This window comes from Chanodichthys erythropterus, chromosome 1 (genome assembly GCF_024489055.1).
Source record: "Chanodichthys erythropterus isolate Z2021 chromosome 1, ASM2448905v1, whole genome shotgun sequence".
Taxonomy (NCBI): Eukaryota; Metazoa; Chordata; class Actinopteri; order Cypriniformes; family Xenocyprididae; genus Chanodichthys; species Chanodichthys erythropterus.
In genome coordinates, this window is record NC_090221.1 from 36,324,691 (window position 1) to 36,351,200 (window position 26,510).

Below are 26,510 nucleotides of genomic sequence, written 5' to 3' on the forward strand. Positions count from 1 at the left end.
GCTGGGAGTCGCAGGGCTTGGCAGCAAAGATAAGATATGAGACTCAGTGTGTGTGTGTGTGTGTGTGTGTGTGTGTGTGGACAGACACTATGGGGATAGAATTGCACAGTTATGCCTTTAACTAACAACTTGCATTGCCTCATCTCTAGCGTTCAAGATTTTCTGCAAATCTCATTCCAGCTTCAGTGTTGGGCTGATCTAATAACCTTTGTATAATTCAGTAGTGCACTTAATAAAAACAAAAAAACAAAAACAAAAGATGAATGCAATGTTGAATACAGCAATACACGACATATGCATGTAAATATATGATATAATAGCCTAAATATCACAGCTGAACTCTCAGAAACATGAAACATTTGGCAATTTTCCATTCACACACAACCAGCACTAAAGTGTATCATATCTACACGTTGCAGCTTAAGTTTCTTTTCTGCCTGCTTCGCCTTTAAGAAGCAATAACGAAACAACGAGGAAGTGAAAATGAAATCGACTTTCGTATTTCAGCCTGCAGCCAATGAGCAGACCAGTTCAAAAACTACTATGGCAAAGGCTCAGATTATGAATATTTAGTAGGTCCGAAGACGTCGCTTGGGTTGAGCTCTCTGTAGCGTCCAGTAAATGTGAACTTGTTTGTTTTACATGTAGTATTGCGATATACACTCAATCAAATATGTATCAGGGAATATATAAACCAATAAGATGTCAGTGATGTTAATAAAAATAATAACAACATACAATAAAAAACCCAACAAGACAGTGAATTGTATTTTCTCGCAATATATATATATATAATATTCATGATCAATATAATATGAACTTTCCTTGTAAAGTAATACAATTAGATTTGTATTATTTGCATTATTAATTTCCCCCGTTCATTTTATAAAAGAAACCCAGCCAATCGGTGCGCGAACGTCTCGCTACGTAATTAATATTCATTAGCCATGACAGCGTTCATTCTTAACTCCCTCCCACTTATATGCGCCCGCTCTGAGTGCCATCCAATCAGATCGCGAACGGCTCGCTGCGTCGTTAATATTAACGAAGCAAAGCCTGCGCCTTAGTAGGATCTGTAAACACGAAGTAAGCGCACCACACACACTCGCACACACGCACACTGGGGATTTCCACCCAAGCGCTTGTTTCCTTCACTTGTTTTGCTTTCGATCTGAAGAGCGAAATCAAACCCATTTGACTTTTCGTTTTGTTATCGAAAGCTACAAATTGTCAAGACTCTTCACAGACTATTTTGCTTTTATTCCTGGAGTGATTTCCACGCGTCGCAGGTAATAAATCTCATTTCCGCATGTATTTATGGGGCTCATATGAATATAAGTGGATGTTTATGCTGTAGGCCACGTAGAGTTGCTGGGGTGGGTGTAAAATCGAAAGTCATGGGGTGTTTGGATCCAATGGGAATCAAGGGATGTTTATTTTCACTTTTGAGTTCACTTGACAACACTAACATACTTATTTGGGGAGGTTGAAGTCAACTGGTTCAGTGTACTGTGAGAATGATCGGGCCACACTGGACGCCACAATGTCATTTCACAGTAAGTACTGTGAAGAGCTAATGGACAACGTGTGTTTTATGATCAAATTATGTTGTAGAGAAGTTTGCATGGACTTGTGGATATTGTTATTGCTGTTGTTGACTTACATGGACATGTAGACGGTGTAACATGGGTACTGCAATGGAAAGTGTCTGTCATGAACTGGTGCACCAATATCTGCATCCAAATTCTGTCTGATAAGCTGGTAAATATAGCTTGATATTCTCATAATAGCATAACCAAACACTAAAAACTAAAATTAATAGGGGTTCTTTAAGAAATAGAGCTTTTAAAAAGTAAAATCTCATGCTATCCTTTTATGTTGGCACTAGATGATGGCAAAAGTCTAAAAATAGACAGAAACAAATGTCCACAATTAAACATCCAATACAGGTCAATGCATATTATGATGCATCCCTACTTGGTTTTGTGTTTTGTTGTAAAAATATTGCTTTTCTATTCTTCATAATTCAGTATGCAGTGAAATGCATGTATGTTGTTGGTGTATGTTGTGATTGCCTTTGTTCACTCTCATTTCCCAATGGACCATAAAAGCTCAAAGGTCTAAAGGGACAAACAGATGATTTTAAAACGAGAGTTTTCATTGTGATTAACTATAAACCTTTTTACGAGCTCAAATTGGTTAATCTGTAACTTGTGATTTGCACTTTGTGAAATGAAAACAGATGAAGCAGTTTTGATGTCAGTCATCATCGTGCATGATCGACATTACAGGTTTAGCCACATGCACTCTTTCTTAGATAAACTCTCTCACAAGAGCACACTTCGGTTTGAAACTTCACGCCTTCTGTTTGTGTTGACTCATGGACCAGTTGCTTTCAATTCAGGAAAACCAGAAAACAATCATCTCACAATCATTTAGTTTGATGTAACTTTCAGTAAATTGTGATTCAGATGGTCTCCCCTGGTGGTTTGTTTTTAGAAAAAGGGTTAAAGTTTGTCATCTTGCTTCCTGGATAGTCATGGAGGAATGTACAACCTGTTGAAGGAGGAAAACTTGCTGTCAAACTTTGACACATTCCAGACCCCTCTCTGTCTCTCTCTTTCTCTAGGCCAGCATGCCGGTAGAGAGAATGCGTATGAGGCCATGGTTGGAAGAGCAGATAAACTCATGTCAAATACCGGGTCTCAAATGGGTCAACAAGGTACTTTAACTGTGCTAGTTTAAAACTTGTCTTTTTACAGTATTGTTTACACCATGAGCAAGATGCTGTTATTTGTGAAGCTTTTTGTTATTTGTAAGTGACTGCGTCCACATACGCAGGGTGTGTCTTGGCCTGTCACACATTTTGCATGTTCTCTGCCTGCAGGAGAAGAGAATATTCCAGATTCCATGGATGCATGCTGCGCGACACGGCTGGGACGTGGAGAAAGATGCTCCTCTCTTCCGAAACTGGGCCATTCATACAGGTGCAGTCAGCATTAATGCATCATATATGCGTGTAAACATAAACGCACATATACTCATTTTATGAACAAAATATTTTGTTTACTAGGGCTGAGCATTGACATAAATTTCAGATTTTGATTCACAAGCTAAATAATCTTAGCCCAAACTGAAAACAAGATTATATAGCTTATTCTTGGTTTGAAATAAGATTATTTTGCTTACCCCATTGGCAGATTATTTTGCTTGTTTTAAGGAAAAATTTACTTAATTTTGACTTATTTTCCCTGAAAACAAAAAAATAACTTTTACTTGTCAAGAAAATGCTTCTTGATTTAAGAACTTTAAGATATTTTGACTAGAAACAAGACAAAAACTCTAAGAACAGCATTGTTTTTGCAGTGTAGCAAATTTTAGCAAATTATTTTTTTATTTCGAAAGAGACATTAATCAACATTCAGATAGATGTAAATCTACCCAAGTTAGCCCAAAGTCTAATATAATGCTGTAAACTATACAGGGAACCCCATTTGTTACATCACTATTATTAAAGGTTAAAATTATTAGTGCAGTAAGCAGTTTCTGAGAAAAGCTGTTTGAAAGTTGATCGGACAGAGCATCAAAACACACTTGTAGCCAATCAGCAGAAAGGGGCGTGTCCACTCTGTACTGTGATTCAACATTCCTTCTGATGTTCATTCATGTTTATTTGGTAATGTAACTAGTAGTAAAGAGATGAGATGAGATGATTGGTTCACGTGATTGATCCTTGCTGCCGCTTGAACTGAGGTGTCTGTTAAGCCACATTAAAGAACAAAACAGTGTTTATTATTGTTTGAATTTCATAATAAAATTGACAGAATTTGAAAGCTGAGACTTTGTTTCACATCAGAAGTAACAACGCACAAAGATGTTTGCAATTTATTGGATGAGAGGCACTACAAAACTTTGTTCATTCATCAGCTGAAAACAGCTTGGACTGAAAGATCAATTCTTGGAGTTGTTGTTGGCATGTTGCATTGTGGTTGCTTGGGAGTTCTGAATGGTCGCTGGGGTTTCTAGTTGGTTTCTAGGGTGTTCTGAGTGGATGCTAGATTTTCTTGTTGATTGCTTGGATATTCTGGTTTGCTGGTTGTTAAGACTTTACTGTTAGGTTGCTAGTGTGGTTCTAGGTGGTTGCTAGAGTGTTCTGGGTGGTTGCTAGGGGTTAGCTAGATGGTTGGTAGGCCGTTCTGGGTGGTTATTAGTTGGGTGGTGGCTAGGGTATTCTTGGTGGATGCTAGGGTTTTAATAGTTGGTTAATAGAGTGTTCTGGAAGGATGTTAGGGTTTTACTAGTTGGTTGATGGGGTGTTCTGGAAGGATGCTAGGGTTTTACTAGCTGGTTAATAGTGTTCTGGAAGGATGCTAGGGTTTTACTAGTTGGTTGATGGGGTGTTCTGGAAGGATGCTAGGGTTTTACTAGCTGGTTAATAGTGTTCTGGAAGGATGCTAGGGTTTTACTAGTTGGTTAATAGAGTGTTCTGGAAGGATGTTAGGGTTTTACTAGTTGGTTGATGGGGTGTTCTGGAAGGATGCTATGGTTTTACTAGTTGGTTAATAGAGTGTTCTGGAAGGATGTTAGGGTTTTACTAGTTGGTTGATGGGGTGTTCTGGAAGGATGCTATGGTTTTACTAGTTGGTTAATAGAGTGTTCTGGAAGAATGCTAGGGTTTTACTAGTTGGTTGATGGGGTGTTCTGGGAGGATGCTAGGGTTTTACTAGTTGGTTAATAGATTGTTCTGGAAGGATGCTATGGTTTTACTAGTTGGTTAATAGAGTGTTCTGGAAGGATGCTATGGTTTTACTAGTTGGTTAATAGAGTGTTCTGGAAGGATGCTATGGTTTTACTAGTTGGTTAATAGAGTGTTCTGGAAGAATGCTAGGGTTTTACTAGTTGGTTGATGGGGTGTTCTGGGAGGATGCTATGGTTTTACTAGTTGGTTAATATAGTGTTCTGGAAGGATTCTAGGGTTTTACTAGTTGGTTGATTGTGTGTTCTGGAAGGATGTTAGGGTTTTACTAGTTGGTTGATGGGGTGTTCTGGAAGGATTCTAGGGTTTTACTAGTTGGTTGATTGTGTGTTCTGGAAGGATGTTAGGGTTTTACTAGTTGGTTGATGGGGTGTTCTGGAAGGATGCTAGGGTTTACTAGTTGGTTAATATAGTGTTCTGGAAGGATTCTAGGGTTTTACTAGTTGGTTGATGGGGTGTTCTGGGAGGATGCTATGGTTTTACTAGTTGGTTAATATAGTGTTCTGGAAGGATTCTAGGGTTTTACTAGTTGGTTAATAGAGTGTTCTGGAAGGATGCTAGGGTTTACTAGTTGGTTAATAGAGTGTTCTGGAAGGATGCTATGGTTTTACTAGTTGGTTAATAGAGTGTTCTGGAAGAATGCTAGGGTTTTACTAGTTGGTTGATGGGGTGTTCTGGGAGGATGCTATGGTTTTACTAGTTGGTTAATATAGTGTTCTGGGAGGATGCTATGGTTTTACTAGTTGGTTAATATAGTGTTCTGGAAGGATTCTAGGGTTTTACTAGTTGGTTGATTGTGTGTTCTGGAAGGATGTTAGGGTTTTACTAGTTGGTTGATGGGGTGTTCTGGAAGGATGCTAGGGTTTACTAGTTGGTTAATAGAGTGTTCTGGAAGAATGCTAGGGTTTTACTAGTTGGTTGATGGGGTGTTCTGGGAGGATGCTAGGGTTTTACTAGTTGGTTAATAGAGTGTTCTGGAAGGATGCTATGGTTTTACTAGTTGGTTAATAGAGTGTTCTGGAAGAATGCTAGGGTTTTACTAGTTGGTTGATGGGGTGTTCTGGAAGGATGCTAGGGTTTTACTAGCTGGTTAATAGTGTTCTGGAAGGATGCTAGGGTTTTACTAGTTGGTTAATAGTGTTCTGGAAGGATGTTAGGGTTTTACTAGTTGGTTGATGGGGTGTTCTGGAAGGATGCTAGGGTTTTACTAGCTGGTTAATAGTGTTCTGGAAGGATGTTAGGGTTTTACTAGTTGGTTGATGGGGTGTTCTGGGAGGATGCTATGGTTTTACTAGTTGGTTAATAGAGTGTTCTGGAAGGATGCTATGGTTTTACTAGTTGGTTAATAGAGTGTTCTGGAAGGATGCTAGGGTTTTACTAGCTGGTTAATAGTGTTCTGGAAGGATGTTAGGGTTTTACTAGTTGGTTGATGGGGTGTTCTGGGAGGATGCTATGGTTTTACTAGTTGGTTAATAGAGTGTTCTGGAAGAATGCTAGGGTTTTACTAGTTGGTTGATGGGGTGTTCTGGGAGGATGCTAGGGTTTTACTAGTTGGTTAATAGAGTGTTCTGGAAGGATGCTATGGTTTTACTAGTTGGTTAATAGAGTGTTCTGGAAGAATGCTAGGGTTTTACTAGTTGGTTGATGGGGTGTTCTGGAAGGATGCTAGGGTTTTACTAGCTGGTTAATAGTGTTCTGGAAGGATGCTAGGGTTTTACTAGTTGGTTAATAGTGTTCTGGAAGGATGTTAGGGTTTTACTAGTTGGTTGATGGGGTGTTCTGGAAGGATGCTAGGGTTTTACTAGCTGGTTAATAGTGTTCTGGAAGGATGTTAGGGTTTTACTAGTTGGTTGATGGGGTGTTCTGGAAGGATGCTAGGGTTTTACTAGCTGGTTAATAGTGTTCTGGAAGGATGTTAGGGTTTTACTAGTTGGTTGATGGGGTGTTCTGGGAGGATGCTATGGTTTTACTAGTTGGTTAATATAGTGTTCTGGAAGGATTCTAGGGTTTTACTAGTTGGTTGATGGGGTGTTCTGGAAGGATGCTAGGGTTTTACTAGCTGGTTAATAGTGTTCTGGAAGGATGCTAGGGTTTTACTAGTTGGTTAATAGAGTGTTCTGGAAGGATGTTAGGGTTTTACTAGTTGGTTGATGGGGTGTTCTGGAAGGATGCTATGGTTTTACTAGTTGGTTAATAGAGTGTTCTGGAAGGATTCTAGGGTTTTACTAGTTGGTTGATTGTGTGTTCTGGAAGGATGTTTGGGGTGTTCTGGAAGGATACTAGGGTTTACTAGTTGGTTAATAGAGTGTTCTGGAAGGATGCTATGGTTTTACTAGTCGGTCAATAGTGTTCTGGAAGGATGCTAGGGTTTTACTAGTTGGTTAATATAGTGTTCTGGAAGGATGCTATGGTTTTACTAGTTGGTTAATAGAGTGTTCTGGAAGAATGCTAGGGTTTTACTAGTTGGTTAATAGAGTGTTCTGGAAGGATGCTATGGTTTTACTAGTTGGTTAATATAGTGTTCTGGAAGGATTCTAGGGTTTTACTAGTTGGTTGATTGTGTGTTCTGGAAGGATGCTATGGTTTTACTAGTTGGTTGATAGTGTGTTCTGGAAGGATGCTATGGTTTTACTAGTCGGTCAATAGTGTTCTGGAAGGATGCTAGGGTTTTACTAGTTGGTTAATAGTGTTCTGGAAGGATGCTATGGTTTTACTAGTTGGTTAATAGAGTGTTCTGGAAGGATGCTATGGTTTTACTAGTTGGTTAATAGAGTGTTCTGGAAGAATGCTAGGGTTTTACTAGTTGGTTGATGGGGTGTTCTGGGAGGATGCTATGGTTTTACTAGTTGGTTAATATAGTGTTCTGGAAGAATGCTAGGGTTTTACTAGTTGGTTGATGGGGTGTTCTGGAAGGATGCTATGGTTTTACTAGTTGGTTAATAGAGTGTTCTGGAAGAATGCTAGGGTTTTACTAGTTGGTTGATGGGGTGTTCTGGAAGGATGCTATGGTTTTACTAGTTGGTTGATAGTGTGTTCTGGAAGGATGCTATGGTTTTACTAGTCGGTCAATAGTGTTCTGGAAGGATGCTAGGGTTTTACTAGTTGGTTAATAGTGTTCTGGAAGGATGCTATGGTTTTACTAGTTGGTTAATAGAGTGTTCTGGAAGGATGCTAGGGTTTTACTAGTTGGTTGATGGGGTGTTCTGGAAGAATGCTAGGGTTTTACTAGTTGGTTGATGGGGTGTTCTGGAAGGATTCTAGGGTTTTACTAGTTGGTTGATTGTGTGTTCTGGAAGGATGTTAGGGTTTTACTAGTTGGTTGATGGGGTGTTCTGGAAGGATGCTAGGGTTTACTAGTTGGTTAATAGAGTGTTCTGGAAGGATGCTAGGGTTTTACTAGTTGGTTAATATAGTGTTCTGGAAGGATGCTATGGTTTTACTAGTTGGTTGATTGTGTGTTCTGGAAGGATGCTATGGTTTTACTAGTTGGTTGATAGTGTGTTCTGGAAGGATGCTATGGTTTTACTAGTCGGTCAATAGTGTTCTGGAAGGATGCTATGGTTTTACTAGTTGGTTAATAGAGTGTTCTGGGAGGATGCTATGGTTTTACTAGTTGGTTAATAGAGTGTTCTGGAAGAATGCTAGGGTTTTACTAGTTGGTTAATAGAGTGTTCTGGGAGGATGCTATGGTTTTACTAGTTGGTTAATAGAGTGTTCTGGAAGAATGCTAGGGTTTTACTAGTTGGTTAATAGAGTGTTCTGGGAGGATGCTATGGTTTTACTAGTTGGTTAATAGAGTGTTCTGGAAGAATGCTAGGGTTTTACTAGTTGGTTAATAGAGTGTTCTGGAAGAATGCTAGGGTTTTACTAGTTGGTTAATAGAGTGTTCTGGAAGAATGCTAGGGTTTTACTAGTTGGTTGATGGGGTGTTCTGGGAGGATGCTATGGTTTTACTAGTTGGTTGATAGTGTGTTCTGGAAGGATGCTATGGTTTTACTAGTCGGTCAATAGTGTTCTGGAAGGATGCTAGGGTTTTACTAGTTGGTTAATAGTGTTCTGGAAGGATGCTAGGGTTTTACTAGTTGGTTAATATAGTGTTCTGGAAGGATGCTAGGGTTTTACTAGTTGGTTAATAGATTGTTCTGGAAGGATGCTAGGGTTTTACTAGTTGATAGATAGGATGTTCTGGGAGGATGCTTATTGTCCAAGTCCAAAATGTCCAACACTACATGATACATGTGATATTCTCATTCTCATATATAGTTTGAGATTTTCTGCATCGTTATTTTCATAACTAATGATGGCAATGCAAATCTAAAAAGATGAAGTGATCATGAAATCTCATTCTGTATTATAAGTGTATCTGGTTTTCCACTGCCATTTTTTTAGGTAAATATCAACCTGGTGACAAACCGGACCCCAAAACATGGAAGGCGAACTTCCGCTGTGCCATGAACTCCCTGCCTGACATAGAGGAGGTGAAAGACAAAAGTATCAAAAAGGGAACAAATGCCTTCAGAGTGTACAAGATGCTGTCAGCGTCTGAGAGGCATTCAAAAAGAGGTCAGTCGATAACACACATCCATACGGTCGCTAGCTATGTTTACATGGACACTTATTGTTTCATTCCACTTGATGAATCGGAACGTAGTGTTTACATGAGCACTAAATAAAGTGATTGGGTTGATGTGCACGCTTAAATGTCACAAGCTTCTGATCCAAATTGTTTTTTTGACATGCGCACACTGCACGAATATAGTTTCCCGCTGTTGGCACATACTAACCTTTCTCCTACATTGCCTCTTTTCTTTGTTTTATAGAACAGACTTAATATTTATCTATATCGATTCAGACGACGAGCACATGAACCATTGTGCCGTGCTGCTAGTATTTATCAAGCCGTAAAAGCGCCGTTTCCCGCGCCCAAAACCAGTCGTCTGTGGATGAGAGTCCAAAACAAGGACTGGTGGGACGTTGTCCTTCTCCACTTCACAGACGATGAGTGGAAAGAGAATTTCAGAATGACAGGACAATCATTTATGACACTTCATTCAACAACAACAACAGCTCATTCCGTACGTCATTACGCCATTTTTACGTCATTGCACATGCGCGGTACTCTCCAGTTTCGGTTTTTAATCTGTGGTTACATGTAACTTTTCTATTCTTATTTCTACCAATATTTTTATTGATTTTCCTTATGCATAACTTTACTATTCTGATTGTGCTACTAGTCCAATTACCATCAGATTATTAGGGTCCATGTAAACGCAGCTACAGAGACGTGCCTTCATTTCATTCTGACATGCCTGGACATGATGATGTGGAGTTTAAAGACATTTCTGTGATCAAAGCAGGACCAGTTTGTTTAATCAAATCCAAGAGTGGTATATCACTGAGATACATTTTATCGATATTTTTTTTTATATTTTCTGTTTTAATTTTAATTTTATTTAAAGTTTTAGTATTTTTGATGTGTTTTTGCCATTTCTATTTTTTTATTATTATTATTTTATTAATTATTGTTTCAGTTTAGTTATTTTAGTACAAATTTAAAATAAGAAACCAGCTGACTAAGTTGCAACTAGCTGAAATAAAATAAGTTCATGGGGTTTTTTTTGCATTTTTAATTTATTTGTTAAAATTTAATTAAAATTATATTAATTTCAAATGTGACACTTCTTTTATGGTTTTAGTTTTAGTTAACTATAATAATTCTGATATGATCCAACTTAAGTAACTGTAACTGATCTGTGTTTAAAAAAATCATGTGGTTAATATGTGAATGAAACATGTTTAGATCATAGTAATACTAGTATAAGTATCAAATTTACTACAATTTATATAGAATTTACTAGTTACTTAAACATCGTAATGTCCGTAAAATGGCTTCATTATCATATAATTTAGCAAAGTTAATTTGCTATTTTTTGTTTTGATTTTGGGTGAAAAAGGACATAAAATGGTGAAATATTCTTGACAGGTTTCTTGATATTCACTCTTTTCTGAAATTTGTTTGCATGCATTGATCTTGTGTGTCTGTGTTTCTCAAAGGAAAAAAGAGAGCACTTGAAAAAGAAGAAAAGTTAAAGGTATGGACTCTCACTTTTGGGTGTATATTATTGTATGTGTCGTCAGAACAGCTCTAATGTTGAAGGTTATTAGATTCAGCAATACAGATGTATATGTACTGTGTGTTTACCGCAGGCGGTGCGACCGTGCCCTGTGCCTTCCAGTTGGGAAAACAGTAATGGCTCTTGTAAAACCCCAGTGACAGTCAAGCGGGAGGAGGATTACTATAGCACAGGTAGGTGAAGTGAATATCCTGCTCCGCCCTGCACACCTGTGCTCCGGTCATGTGAGGTAATTCAGGTGGAACCTGTTCTCAGTACAGCAAGAAAGGAGTTAGGATTTGAAACAGTATCTCTCTGTCACTCATTTTGTTCCTCAGACTAAAGCTAATCTGACATTCACTTTTCTACACAACCAGTTATTGATTTTCTAATATTTAATCAACCAATAAATTACACCATTTGATCAGTCTCTACAGAACGGCATTTAACGACACCAATTCAACCAAATTACTTTTTTACATTTAAACTTTTTACTTAACTGCTATTCAAGTAAGTATTAAAAGTCATGCTTTTAAAGAAACTTAAAATACCTCTGAAACAGTTGATGCATTTTTATTATTTTATTTTAGTGCTATTTTTGTGTAATTTTTAAAAAATATTGTTGTTATTATTTTTATTATTTTAATAATAAAATAATAATAATAATATCAAAATATTTGAAAAAAATATTTGATACAAAAAATACAAAATACACATCAAAAGTGTTTGGTTTCAGGGTTATTTTAAGTTTCTCTTTAAAATAAATGAATTTTAATAATATAATATAATATAATATAATATAATATAATATAATATAATATAATATAATATAATATAATATAATATAATATAATATAATATAATGGCTTGATCTGTATTTTATTTATTTTTATTTATAATAATAATAATATAATTTTATTTTTAATAATAATATAATATAATTTTTATATATTTATTAAATTTATGCATCAAATATAATTTTACATATTTTATTATTATTAAAATATATTATTATTACTATTGCAAATAGGTCTGTTATAAGCTGTTATCTCTCAGGGTTATTTTAGATATCTCTTTAAAAAAAGCATGACTTGTGGTTTGAGAGAATATGAAAGGGTCCTTGAAAACAAAACTGCATTTTGTTCAGTGTTCAGTGCATTTTCCCCAGTCACTTGTTGCAAATACCCAGAATGCTTCAGGCTTCTCTCACAACAGCCTGAGTTGATTTCCTCTCCTGTCCTAGTTCAGATACATTATAAAACACATGCATCACTTCACAGCTGTTTGACTTTCTCTCGCATTTCTCCAAAATCAAACATCTTATAGACTTCTTATGGCACTGAGTTTGACCTGTAGAATAAAAGCGGGATGTTTAATTCTCAGCCGTGTTTATAGTGCCTACATGTTGTAAACAGTTTCTCACAATGGCGGCGGTTTGCATTATTAAAGAGCTTTTTGATTTGCCTTTAGCATTGAAATTGTGTGAATGGCTGGTGTTAAATGCAGAAAGTTGTCATTGGCAGATTGGGAATTTTTTTCACATTTCACCATTTCTACATTCTGCTTAAAAACAAACAAACAAACATATATATTTTAAAAATTTTTCCATGCCAATTTTCTCTACCAAATTCCGATTTCCATACTATAATTTCATTAATTTTCATTAATGTAAATTGTACTATCCAGACCAGAGTTTTTTTTAGTTTTGTTTTTATTTTATTAATATTTCAAATTCACTTATATTTTTAGTTTTCATCTTAATTTTAGTTTAATTTTTTTGTAATTTCATTATGTGCTTTTGTCATATTAATAGTTTTTTTTTTTATATATATATATTGTTATTTAAGTTCATTTATTTATATTTCAGTTTTAGTTTTTACTTATTCCCACTTAATAATTTTAGCGCTTAATTTCAGTTAACAGAAATGTTTTTAATTGTTACAGTTTTAGTTAATTAAAATCATCATGAATTATATTCAGTACAACAAATTACATAAATACATATGCAGTTTATGCAAAACATGTTTTTGTTGTTTGTTTGTTTTTTTCTGGTTATTTTTGGAGGTGAAGTATGACCTGAACATGTTCTTGACAGGCTTTCACAACATTCGTCCTTTTACATTTGGGATGGGAAATGGTCACATGGCACCTATCATTCTGTCATGGACCTGTTTATCCAGATCTCCTTGTTACTGTGTTTGTTTATTCATGTCCACTGTTCTCCTTCAAACTCAGTAACGCACACTATTGGGGTAAAAGGTGAGCTTCGTGTGTGTTTGTTTGTTTTGTAAGTCGACATTGATATGAAGTTTGTGATACACACCGAATTGGCACAGCAAAACGAACAGCAACGTAATTCATTTACAAAAAGCCTTTCGGCCAGTTAATTTGTTTTTAACCTTGTTTCCTCTGCATCATTTCATTATGGAGTCATGGGAAATGGAGTTCAGCTACATGGACCGGAGGGATTGCGTCCTGAGTGAAAAATGACACAGATCTAGCACACGCCCCCTTAAGAAACACGCTCACTTCCCACTTCACTGTTCTCCATATTCACTCTCTCTTCCCTCTTCTCCTTCCTCAGAGGCTGATGGGCAGAGCCCTGCAGACGACCACCTGATCATCAACGATCTGCCTGACGTGTGTCAGACCATCGAGGTGGTGACGGAAAACGAGGAGCAGGCCGTGACCTCCAGCGACCTCTACCCCTTACAGATCTCCCCCGTCTCCTCGTATGGAGGTTGGTTGGACACATATACTCGCATCCCTTTAGTATGGAAGCTTGTTTCTGCCACGGAATATCAAAGAATAAAATAAAAAAGGTTATTGCGACTTTATATCCCACAAATCTGACTTTTTTCTCTTAATTCTGAATTTATGTTCGGCAATTCTGACTTTTTCCACAATTGCAAATTATAAAGTCAGAATTGTGAGATATAATGTTGAAATTTTGAGAAATAAAGCCAGAATTGCGAGATAAAAACACAATTGTGAATTTATATCCCACATTTCTGACTTTTTTTTGTAATTGCAAGTCCAAATTGCAAGATATTAACTAGTTTATATCTCACAGTTCAGACTTTATAATTAGCAATTGCAAGTTTAAATCTCATAACTTGCAATACTGACTTTTTTTCTTGCAATTGTGAGTCCAAATTGTGAGATGTAATGTTGAAATTCTGAGAAAGTAAGTCAGAATTGCAAGATATAAACATACAATTTGGACGTTTTTTGCAGATATATCCCACAATTCTAACTTTTTTCACAGTTGCAACTGCAAGTTCAAATAAAGTAAAGTAGTTTATATCTCGCAATTGCAAGTTATAAAGTCTGAACTGCAAATATAGTCACAATTCGGACTATTTTTTGCCACTGCAAGTTATAAAATGAATTGCAAAATATAAACAATTCTGAAGGAAAAAAGTAATTTATTAAGTTTTTTTTTAGCAATTCAGACTATATCTCACAATTTGGACTTAATATATAACTCGCAATTGCGAGTTTAAATCTCATAACTTGCAGTTCTCGCAATTGTGAATTTTTATCATACACGTTTTTTTTTTCCAACTGCAAATGATAAAGTCTGAATTGCGAGATATAAACTCACAATTCTGAATTTTTGCAGATTTATATCCCACCATTCAAACTTTATTCACAGTTGCAATTGCAAGTCCAAATTGCAAGATATAAAGTAGTTTATATCTTGCAATTTGGACTTTATATTGCAATTTATGGACTTTATATCGCAAATTGTGAGATACAAGGTCTCAATTACCTTTTTTATGTTTTTATTCCATGGCGGAAACAAGCTTCCAAACTTCAGCCTTGACTATGTTCATATTAATCCAGCATGGCCTTCAGAGCCTTACAACTTTTTGAATTTTGACGGTGTAATTTTGGACATTTCCACACATTGAACTGTGGCACTCATGCAGGAGGTGTGGGGTTGAATTTGGCCTGAGCCATGATGAAGCAATCCTGTTCTCCTCACCATTTCCTGAAGTATATCCACTTTTTAATCAATAGGAATTTCCAAACCTTGTTTGCTTTTCAGTGGCCTGTGGAAACTGATACAGGCGATTAAACTTCATTTTGTGTATAGGGCTGTGCGTTTATTCACATGTGCGTTTCTTTTTCGATTTTGGCTTCCAACGAGTATGAAAATATTATAATCGAGATAAAACAATTGTTCTGTTCCTTTCACTGTCGCTCTTCCTTAAAAGCCCAAATTTAACTTGCAAATCAGTAAAATCATGTAAGGTGACTTTTGTAAAATGGGACATGCTTGGTGTTAAAAGAGTTATTAAAGGAATAAAGTGAACTTTGAGCTTCTGGTGCATGCCTTAACGGTCAAATACACACAATTATTTACGTAAATAAAGTTTGTGGTGTCCTACGTGAACATAAACAGCTGAGAAAATAGTATGTGTATCAGTGTATTGGATTCGTGCATCTCTTAAAGTGACAGCAGCCTAATAAACCTGCTGCCGTCTGTCATTAAAGTTCATCAAACAACAAAAGACAAAGAAAAAATCACTCACTGCTCTTGACTGAATAACTTTAGTAGCTTTAATAAGTTTAATTCTTACAGACTTAGTCTGTTAGCTGATTACTCATAGAGTTGCATAAAAACAAAGCACTGTTTGTTTCATTTGTACAACAATAAATAGTCTTAGATCAAGTTTCATTTACTTGAGTAGCACTATTACATTAGATATTAATTCTTGTTTTGTGAAAAATAAAAAAATAAAATAAAATCAAGTGATTTTATGCTTAAAAGTTAATTTTCTGACCCCATTAGCAAACTCACTTTATTTTGATAAATATTTCAGAAAACAAGACTCATTATCTTAAATCACTGTACTTTTAAATTGCACAAGTACATGTATCTTGATTTAAGGATGTTTAGATATTTGTACTGGAAAACAAGTAGATAAGGCGTTCAGTACTACACTGGAAAAAAACAATATTTACTTACTCAGAAAACTCTTAAAACAAGATACGTTTACTTGAGAAGCAAAATGACATAATATATATAGTCTTGTTTATCAGAATTAAGTGAGTTTTGACAAAATATCTGCAAATGAGGTCAGAAAAATGATATTGTTTAAACTTGAATTTTGAAGTTTATTTTTCTAACCTCATTGGCGACATTTTTTCTTGTTTGAAACATCATTTACATCACTTTAAGTCATTTTGTTTCTGAAGTAAATGTATCTTGATTTGTGTTTAGATATTTGTACTAAGTATTTTTTGCAGTGTAACTGCTTTCCTTATTTGAAAAAAGGTGTTCATTTTAAATCAGATTGCAAAATGCATTTGACTTTCATCTTGAATCATGGTTTGAGGGGTTGAGATGTGTGCTGGCCATGTGTGTTGGCCGTGTTGTTCAATGTCCAATAGAGATCAGCCCCTCCTCTCAAGGACACGCCGTCTGTGTCAGTCCAGCTGTACCTCTGTACTGTAAGAGTTAATATGTAACGCTGAGGTGAGAACACATTCACTCTCTCGCCTGCATGTGCTCGTCACTCATTATGTGATAAGGTTTGACCAACTTCATGCTATAATGGACGAGATTTGCAAGTGAATTCACTTCGATAGCTAGATTTTACATTTTGTGAGTCACATTTGCTTGTGCAAAACCGCAGCTGCATTTTAGCATCATTTATGTACTATTATGGTGTTTTTTAATATTTAGAATTTCATTTTTATATTATCAGTTTTAATTTAAGTAGAAGTTTTAGTGATTTAGTGTCATTTTTATTAGTTTTAATTTATTTTTATTTTTAGTTATGTTAGTACACAAAAATTAAGCCTTTTTTAGGATTTACGCAATTTAATTAGTAGTAAAATTCTATCAAATTGCAGTGAATAATCCTTATGTGTTTTATTTGAATACTATTATTTAAATTGCATAAAACCTTTTTAAAAAGGCTAATTTTTTTATGTACTTTATTTTAGTTTTAGATTTTTTTTTTTTTTTTTTTTCAAATTTTCAAGGCAACATTTCTATTTTTCATCGAAGTGTTTTAAGTTTGCATTTTTCATCGAATATTTATATTTTATTTCAGTTTCTATTTCAGTTTTTAATTTTTATAGTTTTAGTTTTCGTTAACACCGGCGATGATGTTGTCATGCGGTTGTTGTTTTGTTATTTGGTTTTAAATGCGTTGCTATGCAGTTGCTAGGGTATTTTGGCAGGATTCTATGACATCATTCTTTATTGTATCTCTAATATTCTAATATTCTAAATCATTGAAGAGTCTAATTGAATATATTTAACTTTAATGTTATGTGCGATTAATCACGATCAGGGAAAAATGTGCGATTAATTAGTTAATGGAAGTTGCACTCGTCTTCTCTATTGTGAAGTATATCCAAGTGAAATGCTTCTCAAACAAGAACAAATGTAGGGCGGGGCTTGATTTTGTCTGTGGGGAATTGATTGGATGGTTGTGGTTTGCTATTGGTGGATCTCACATGAGTGACAGGTTGCCCCGCCCTCATCATCAGAGAAGAGAAGAGGGAGGGAAGTTATTCTGATTCAAGATTAGTTTTTGAATTTTTAAAAAAATAATGTGCACAGATAAATCACTTATAAAAACCTCAGTAAAAAAAAATGTCAATGTTGATTTCATGGTGACTTTAATACTCTGGGTTTATTCCAATCCTTAACTGTAAATACAAGTAATAGTTATTCCTATATCTTAGCAAACTGTTTCCAACTATGGCTTTTCTGATAAGAAGTCTTCCAGCTCGCTGCTAAAGCGTGAAGTGATCCAAGCTCACAATTACAGCATTTCCTTCTATAAGTGTTGCTGTTTTATCCTCTTCCCTATGGGAGCTAGTTAGGAATGCAAAGACTTCCTAGAGTAGTTCAAAAATACTTTATTGTGCAGTTTTGTCTGCTTCGTGCTGAACATGAGATGAACTCTGAGCATTGTTGGAACTGTGGGGCTTGGCTTATGAGAAATTATTTTATCAGTGTGAAATTTACCGTACAGTACCACTTGTCAATGTGTTTGCACACGGACGGGAATGTTGACTCATGTCCTGTTGTTCCGTGTTTTCCAATCAACAATCTTTTTTCTTCCTCAGATGTGCCTGGGGCTGTAAGTGTGTGGTTTTTATGGCATGAAACATCTTGCTTAAGTGTTGATATATTCATGGCAAACACAATGCCAGGCAAACAAAAAGCAAACTTTCTCCTGGTATTTATGATTTATGTTGCCCGGTATCTCTACAGCCCTCGGTGTGGAATTAAAAGAGGCCATTTTATGCACTTTTACAAAGTCTAGATGTTGTTTTTGTGCTCTACTAGAACAGGTTTTCATGCTTGAATGTTGATTATTTTCCTCATATTCTCCATTGTTCAGCTCCTCTCTTCCCAGTCTGTCAGTAACGCTCGGTTTAGTTCCTGTCTCTATGAAGCTCCTCCTTCTGAAAAGCACGATGTGCTCTGATTGGTCGGCTGGAGCAGTGTGTTGTGATTGGTCATTATGGAAATGTCCCGCCCCTTACCATAACAGCCAGTTTCATCACACTACTAACTAACTCAACCAGGCCCCGCCCCTTTATTCTGCATATGAATTATTTAAATGAGGAATATTGTGACATGTTTGTTCCCGTAAGAAAACTCAAGACTACAATGGAAGCGTTGCTCAATGAGCAACATTACACACTAAAGAAAGATGAAGGTGAAAAAAGCATGACAGGTCCTCTTTAAACTATATTTCCTCTTCTGAAATAATGACTAACCCTGAGGATACTGTATCTCTCAGTCAGTAATCTGTTAAAACTTTCAAAGGGTTAAATATCCAAGCTGTACAAGCAGTTGAGAATTTTTTCATCCGATGATCCCATGCTTTGTTTCATCCACCCATACACAATAACCTGTCTGTCAGGAAATCCCAGATGAATCAGTCTGACCGCTTTTCTTTCTCTCCGTCTTCCAGCAGAGAGCGATACAGACAGCGCCAGTGAGGAAGACTCCAAAGAGGTATGTGCAAAACCCATCCAAACTATTTCCCTTTGCGGAGCTGAACAGGTTTAGACACAGAATAGGCTGATAGTGTGAGTGTGATAGTGCTTTTAATGGGTGTGGACAAACAATTCCCAGAATTCTTTTGTTTGTTTGTTTATTGCAACGTCTTCAGGGGAGTGAAAAACTGAATTGTGGTTCTCCTACAGACACTAAAGGCCAAAAAACATACAGCATTAACACTAAATGTGGGGGATTTCAGCAGTCACTCCTACTAGCCACTTTGGCGGGTTAAATTTGACTTTATATATATATATATATATATATATATATATATATATATATATATATATATATATATATATATATATATATATATATATATATATATATATATAGCCTAAATATACATTTCTTTCAATTGCAGTCTTTTAAAAAGGCATCTGAAATAATAAACCGAGCATATCAATATTCGATAGATAAATATCTGAAACGCTTCCATTACTAATTTTCCGCAGAATAGACACATGATACCCGCTGCTCTTTATCTCTCTCTCATCTCTCTGACAGCGAGTTACACACAAACCGCCTCGTTTCATTTGCTCCGGATGAATATTGTTGGTGTTACAGGGCTTGAATTTCGGTGTGGGATTGCACATATTGTGCATAATTTTACTCTCAGTACTAAATTGAGTTCATTTATCGCTGCTTATTGCGCTTAAACAGTCAAATACACACAAAATAATGTCAAAATGCCAGTCTTGGAGAGTATTCATGTACACACAGTCAGTTATGTTTGAAGTGAACATAAAGAGTTGAGAAAGAAAACGCATGTGTATCAGTATAATGGATCAGTGCATCAGCTCTTAAAGTGACAGCAGCCTAATAAACCTGCTGACAAATTATGAGATGATATTAAAATATCTGTATGGCAGTTTTTGCCCATGGAATTGATGTCAAAATAGTTGCCAGTGAAAATGCTGAGTGGCTAGTGACTTTGGAAAACCACTAGACACAGTGGCTGCTGAGCAAAAAGTTAATGTCAAGCCCTGTATGACAGTATGCAAATCTTGATTTTATTTCACACAGTGTCTGAATTGACTTAAGTCAGCATGAAATGGAAATTGCTCATCTTTTCTTCTCTATTGTGACGTATATTGAGTGAAACGGCTTCCGGAACAGGAACAAATGTAGGGCGGGGCTTGATTTTGTCTGTGGGGAATTGATTGGATGGTTGCTATTGGTGGATCTCATGTGAGTGACAGGTTTCTCCGCCCCCGTCATCAGAGAAGAGATGTTGCTGCAAGAGGGAGGAGAAGATTTTCTGATTCAAGATTACGAGAAACATTAATTTTTTAAAAATGTGCATAGATAAATCACACCATTATTCAAAAAAAAAAAAAAAAAAGGCGTAACATAAGTGCTTTTTGCTTTCTCAGCATTGCCTCAATTAATAGGCCTTATCAAGTAAACTTCATGCTGTCTTTCAGTTCAACTACTGTAAATGCAAGAGTTTGAGAAGAATTTTGCTGAGAAAGTTAGTGTTTACGTGTTCAGTGTGATAGCTCTATCGCCCTCTTGTACTGAAGTATGCATGTTAATGTACAGCACCACCGGCCAGAACTGAGCTTTTGCACATAGAGTATGTTTCTGGCCTAGCATGGATGAAGAGCACTGATCCAGAGTCTGTGAAAGGGTTTTTTGTGGCCTTGGAATTATGCAGAGCAAGTTTTCGCAGGCTGTTTTCTCAGTCTGCAACTCCGGGGGTTAAATTTGTCAAGCGCTGTCAGTGCTTGTTCAAGTGTTTGCTCAGGCTATTCCAGTATAGTAAGATTACTGGAATTTGTCAGATAGTCTAACAAATCAAGCTCACTTTGGCTTCTTGCGCGATCAGTCCTGGCCTGTGATGCTCTCTGAGCGATGTCACAGCTGTTTTTGAGTAAACTAGTCTTGGGGGTCATTTCCTGAGTGTACTGTTTTGTAATTAGTCTTGTACAAGCGTGCCAGATCTGTATAAATCAACTCTACCTTACTATATAAATCTGTTTTGGTGCTCACAAACAAACAAGCATTTTAACCTGATGCAGAAAACCTGTTACATTTTGCAAAACAATCCATTGTAAAAGTGCATTTTAAGCCTAATCTATAATAATATGCGTAACATACTTTATTAATGTATTTACAAACTTTGCAATGTTTTGCATTGCAAATGCATTAAAAAAATCATTAATTATGTGCAGTCATATACAGTAATGGGCAACAGTGAGGGGATATTTGTTTACAAGTTTGATTAATCCATTTAAATAAGACTGAAAATATTTTATATATTTTTTAAATATTTTAAATATGAGGGAAGAACAAAACATTAAACTTGGTTAAGGTATTTATCTGACAAAATTATTAGGCAAAAAAGGCTTTATTTTACTATGCAAAACAAAAAAGCATTAATTTGACTACAACATAATCAGATATTAATATTTTGTTGGTTCTTTCATGTTTTTGCATGTGTTCATAATTTCCCTGTACGAAAGCCTGGCCAAAAATTATGTCCCGCACAATTTGGCATGATTCATTGCATCATTATCACAAATAAAACAATCGACTCCAAGCACAACTGAGCAATGTGCTTACAAGATCTTTAATAATATTTGAATAAATGGTGAAGATGTAAATTTTCCTTGGCCGGACGTCACTTTTGCCCTGTACTTGTGCATTTGAATTTTACATAATTCCTTTTAACAATTTTTGCTACTTGCAAACTCAAATAAAGATGTAATTAAGGAAAGGGATGTGATTACTGCATTAAATTGGACAAGATGAGTCATCAGTACTTTGGTCTGTTTTTAAATCCATACTGTAGATCTGCTAAAAGATTTTTTGAGTAGAATATAGCTACAGACATGTAAAAAAAAAAAAAATGTAAAGGTCTTGTGATTTAATGTTTCATGCCTGAAAGATTGTGGCTTTTCCTAGTTCCTGTTTGCAAGCGCACAGTATCTGTCCACACATGCAAGTTCCAGTGTGCATATGGGTAAATGTTACATGTTAGATACGCTCAACCCCCTGTTTTCGGTTCCTGTACCTCAGAATTCTGATGCAAAACAAAACAGGAGGGGAAAAAAAGAGAAAGAGCAAACAGTGACGTGAGGTTTCTCGCTGATTCCGGCAAACGTCCCGCAGCTTGTTAGAAAACTTTTGAAACGGAAAGATAGAATCTCTGATTCACCCGTCGTAGCCGTAGAGGACCATCGGCAGCTTTCACAGGCTGATTAAAAGGTCATTTAGGCTCTGAGTGAGGGGAATTTTGCTTCACCTGCAAAAGCACAACCTTCACAGCAGGATAAAACGGCCACAAAACTGTGACATTTGGACACATATGACTGAAATGTTTCTCATGATCGTACAAATCTTTAAATTCAATTTTACCTTTTTTAGTTTATTAGTTATCTGACAGAAGCAAAGAAATATTTAGAAATTGATAAAAGTAAAGAGAGAAAAAAAACTACTTAAGTTACTGATATTTACTGTATATTGTCAAATATAAAGAATACATTTACTAAAGTTATCCATCTAAGGGCAGAAAGTGTTTATTTCTTTTAATATTTTTTTGGATTAATTTGTATTAATTTTAATATATATATATATATATATATATATATATATATATATATATATATATTAGATAAATAAATATATTATAAATGTATATATTCATGAATATATACATATATAATTTATTTATCTAAATCTATTGTAATTTATTTATATATTATATATTTATATTATGTCAATTTCAGTTATTGTATTATTTGTTTTTATATATATATATATATATATATATATATATATATATATATATATATATATATATATTTAGATAAATGTATTATAAATATATATAATCATGAATTATATTATCTAAATCTACTGCAATTTATTTATATATTTATATTATGTCAATTTCAATTTATTGTATTATTTGTATGTATGTGTATATATATATATATATATATATATATATATATATATATATATATATATATATATATATTTAGATAAATGTATTATAAATATATGTAATCATGAATTATATTATCTAAATCTATTGTAGTTCATTTATATATTTATATGTCAATTTCAGTTTATTTTATTATTTGTTTATATATATATATATATATAATATACACACACACACACACACACATACAATTATATTTAACAAATAACCAAATAAGAGTTGTTTTTATCAATACCTCAACAATTTGAAAACAATTTAATTTAATTAATTAATAAAATACCTCAACTTTTTTTGGTTCATTTGTTCGTTCGGGTCATGTTCACATAATGTCTAACGTAATGTTTGACTTTACATGGAGGATTTTTAAGCTGTACTTGAAGATCTTTTGTCTCCAATTTTCATCTTTTAGTTTTTGTGATAAATTCGCCCTCACGTGGCGTCAGGAAGCCAGCAGATCCTGCAGTCTGATGATAGCCGGTCTGTCGTCATAATTCTGTCAGTAAAAACAATAGCAGCTATAAATAATCTTTGATTTGAAGTGCTGTTAGACAGACTGCTTTATGTGCCAGCCATCAGTCTGAACGTGAAGCGAACGTCTTACAGGCAGTTTCTAGAGAGAACAATCAAAGGCGCGAAGTTGCGTGTCGGAGAGGAAATGCAACTGATGGTGGTGAGCAGAGCGCTAGTGTGTGCGGCATTATCATCCTCTGAACAGAAGGAAGTGTGTGTGTTTTTATGACATGGCCTCAGGTTGTAATTCATGAAAATATACTGATATTTCCTGGTTAGAATATTGACAGATTGTAGGTGTAAATTGTGTTCTTGATCAAGATACTGAACCTCAGGTTTCTCGTGAGCAAGTATTACCAAACTTTTATCTGTCGAACCCTGACAAAGATATATTTACGTGACATCTCCCTTGATGTAATTTAAATGATTTCGCAACACATTTGCATGTTGAAAATTCTCAGATGTCAGTTAATGGTCACGTGACATTAGGGCTGGGCGATAAAAGATATCTTATCGAGATCACAATCAAATTTACATTGATAACGATGATAAGCTCTGGACATTTTTACTCAATATGGATTCATTTCACAGCCTATCACACCGCAGTGCATGTCACTAATAAGTGATTTCGGGAACACTTTCTATGAAGTGTGTAAAAACAAATAAAATAATACAAGTAAAATAAAAATAAACACATAACTAAAAACATTTGATTATAATTAAAAAAAAAATTTATTTAAATAAATAAATAAGAATGGCCAAAATAAATGATTATAAAATATGAAACTAAATTTTAATTAAAACTTTATTAAATAATTATATTTAAATAAATAATAAAAGGAATAATGTAAGGTAATAGAAACTAAATAATCTTTCAAATAATATTATCATATGATATGGAAAAGATATGATATAATATAGAAAAGATAAAAAAAATTTTTTTGTATGTGTTTTTATTTTTATTTTTAAATTATTTATATATTTTAAAAAGTGAGTTTAGAGAAAAACTGTATTATTTATGTTTATTTAAATTTTAAATATTTATATTTATTTAAATATTTATATTTATGTTTATTTAAATAAATAAGAATGGCCAAAATAAATAATTATAAAATATGAAACAAATTTTGATTAAAATAATTAAGACAAATTGATTTTATTAAATAATTATATTTAAATAAATGTAAATAAAAAAATAATAAAAGGAATAATGTAACATAATAGAAACTAAATAATCTTCCAAATAATATTATATGATATGGAAAAGATATTATATAATATAAAAAAAGAAAAGATAAAATATTTCATTTTTTTTTTTTTAGTAAGTGTTTTTGTTTTTTATTTTTTAATTATTTATATATTTTATAAAAAAGTGAGTTTAGAAAAAACTGTGTAAAAACAAATAAAATAATGCAAGTAAAATAAAAATAAACACACAACTATAAAAATATATATTTATTTAAATAAATAAGAATGGCCAAAATAAATGACTATAAAATATGAAACAAAAAATTTATTAAATAATTATATTTAAATAAATAATAAAAGTAATAATGTTACGTAATAGAAACTAAATAATCTTTCAAATAATATTTCATTCATATTTATAATATACATTTTTCACAGTATTATTTTGGTCTTTCTACATGAAAATCCTATTTGGAGGTCATCTAAACGATTGAAACCCCCTGTGCTACATGACAAATTAGTATCTCATATTAGTATTTTCTGTTTCTTCATGTGATAATCACTGACGTGGCTCTGTTTCGTCCCGCAGCGTATTCAGGCCGCACTGTTTGGAGCCGAAGACAAGAAGATGCGGATGCCCCTGCCCGGCATGTCCTCTTTCATTTCCCCCGACAAGCCCAACTTCAAGATAACCACTGTCCGAGACTCCACCCCCTTCACCGGTGGGACTTCCTGGAACATCCTGAACGCCCCTTTCCCCTCGTCCCCCCTCACCCCGGGACCCTCGGTTCAGCCGCCGGTCCACGAGAACCGCGCCAGCGTCATCATGAAAACCTCAGACGTGTCCAAATCCTCCGTCAAGAGCTGCTGATGATGACACCTGCACCCCGTCCAGGTGTGGAGACGTGGAGAACACTATCATCGCCTTTGATAAAGGACCTACGAGCTCACGGGACAGACGTGGACCATCCCAGGGGAGGCCAACCCGATCCTCCCAGACAGGAAGTGACCTGTGAGCTTGAATTCAGGGAGATTTTGAGCGCAGTGACGTTTGTCCGTAAGTGATCCGCAAGCCATTCTGAATGTGTATATAGGAGGGATCGTTGCCTAATTGCCTTTAGTCGCCCGAGCACCTTATGGATGAGCGCCGGCTGCAGTAATCAGTGACTTTTGTAGCTCGCAATCAAGGATAGACGTTTTACGAGCCTGCTCCAGAAAAAGCGTATGCAGCATAATCTTAACTTATCTTAAGTCCTTCAGTGTGAGCGAATATATTTTTATACCTTTATGCAATGGATAGTACTTGGCATTTTACATTATAGGCCCTGTGATGTAAGAAATCCTGTGTGAATTTGTGTTTAATTTGTGGTTTTTATGACAAAGCACTTGTTTTTATGATTTTGTTTTTGTTTTTTAAGAAAAGAAAAATGTAACCTTTTAAATAACGTGTCTCTTTCTACTGTATGTGAACGTAAAGATGTATATGTCCTGCTTGTCTTTGTGTCTACGGCTGTGTATTCAAGTCCCAGATAATGTGTGTGATCTTTATACACATCAAAGGGCTTCTGTAATGATTTCCTCAAGATTCTGGTGTATGAAAATCATGTGATCATAAGAATAAATGACAGACTACAGTGCTTGGTTCTGATTTGGGTGGTTTGGCGTGTCAGCCGTACTGTCGAAATTGAAGAATCACTTGGATTGTTTTGTCTTTTTATACGAGAACATATTTGAGTCATTTTCCGTGGCTGTTTTACTCAGAATCTGCTTTTGATTAGTTTAGATGATGGAAAGCAATTGAATTCTTTCCTTGCGTCTCTTGCTTTTTTTCTATCTCTCTTTTTCGCTTCAATATGTGTACTAAAACAGTGTAAAAGCAGCACCGTGGCCTTTTCAACACTGTAAAAAGATGCATAGAATGTAAAAAAAGAGTGTGATCAAATA

The 26,510-nt window shown here is 35.0% G+C and overlaps 1 protein-coding gene across 2 annotated transcripts; it reads left to right on the forward strand.

The window, feature by feature from the left end:
• Nucleotides 1–1,086: 1,086 nt before the first annotated feature.
• Nucleotides 1,087–26,261, forward strand: irf2b (interferon regulatory factor 2b). 2 transcript variants are annotated; one of them, XM_067393385.1, is made up of 9 exons: nucleotides 1,087–1,289; nucleotides 2,630–2,722; nucleotides 2,888–2,987; nucleotides 9,146–9,319; nucleotides 10,811–10,848; nucleotides 10,964–11,063; nucleotides 13,454–13,609; nucleotides 18,825–18,868; nucleotides 25,156–26,261. In XM_067393385.1, the coding sequence occupies exons 2-9, from the start codon at nucleotides 2,636–2,638 to the stop codon at nucleotides 25,435–25,437; spliced, it is 981 nt and encodes a 326-aa protein (XP_067249486.1). In that variant the 5' UTR covers nucleotides 1,087–1,289; nucleotides 2,630–2,635; the 3' UTR covers nucleotides 25,438–26,261. The 2 variants fall into 2 exon arrangements, with proteins under 2 accessions (XP_067249486.1, XP_067249479.1); XM_067393378.1 differs by lacking the exon at nucleotides 1,087–1,289 and adding an exon at nucleotides 1,380–1,556.
• The last annotated feature ends 249 nt before the right edge of the window (nucleotides 26,262–26,510 follow it).

Bases quoted from the DNA above. Each gene is read 5' to 3' on its own strand.
- irf2b (XM_067393378.1), top strand. From the start codon at position 1,518: ATGATCGGGCCACACTGGACGCCACAATGTCATTTCACA. The intron at 10,849-10,963 runs GTATGGACTCTC...TGTTTACCGCAG, and splicing joins AAAAAGAAGAAAAGTTAAAG to GCGGTGCGACCGTGCCCTGT. The intron at 11,064-13,453 runs GTAGGTGAAGTG...CTCCTTCCTCAG, and splicing joins GGAGGATTACTATAGCACAG to AGGCTGATGGGCAGAGCCCT.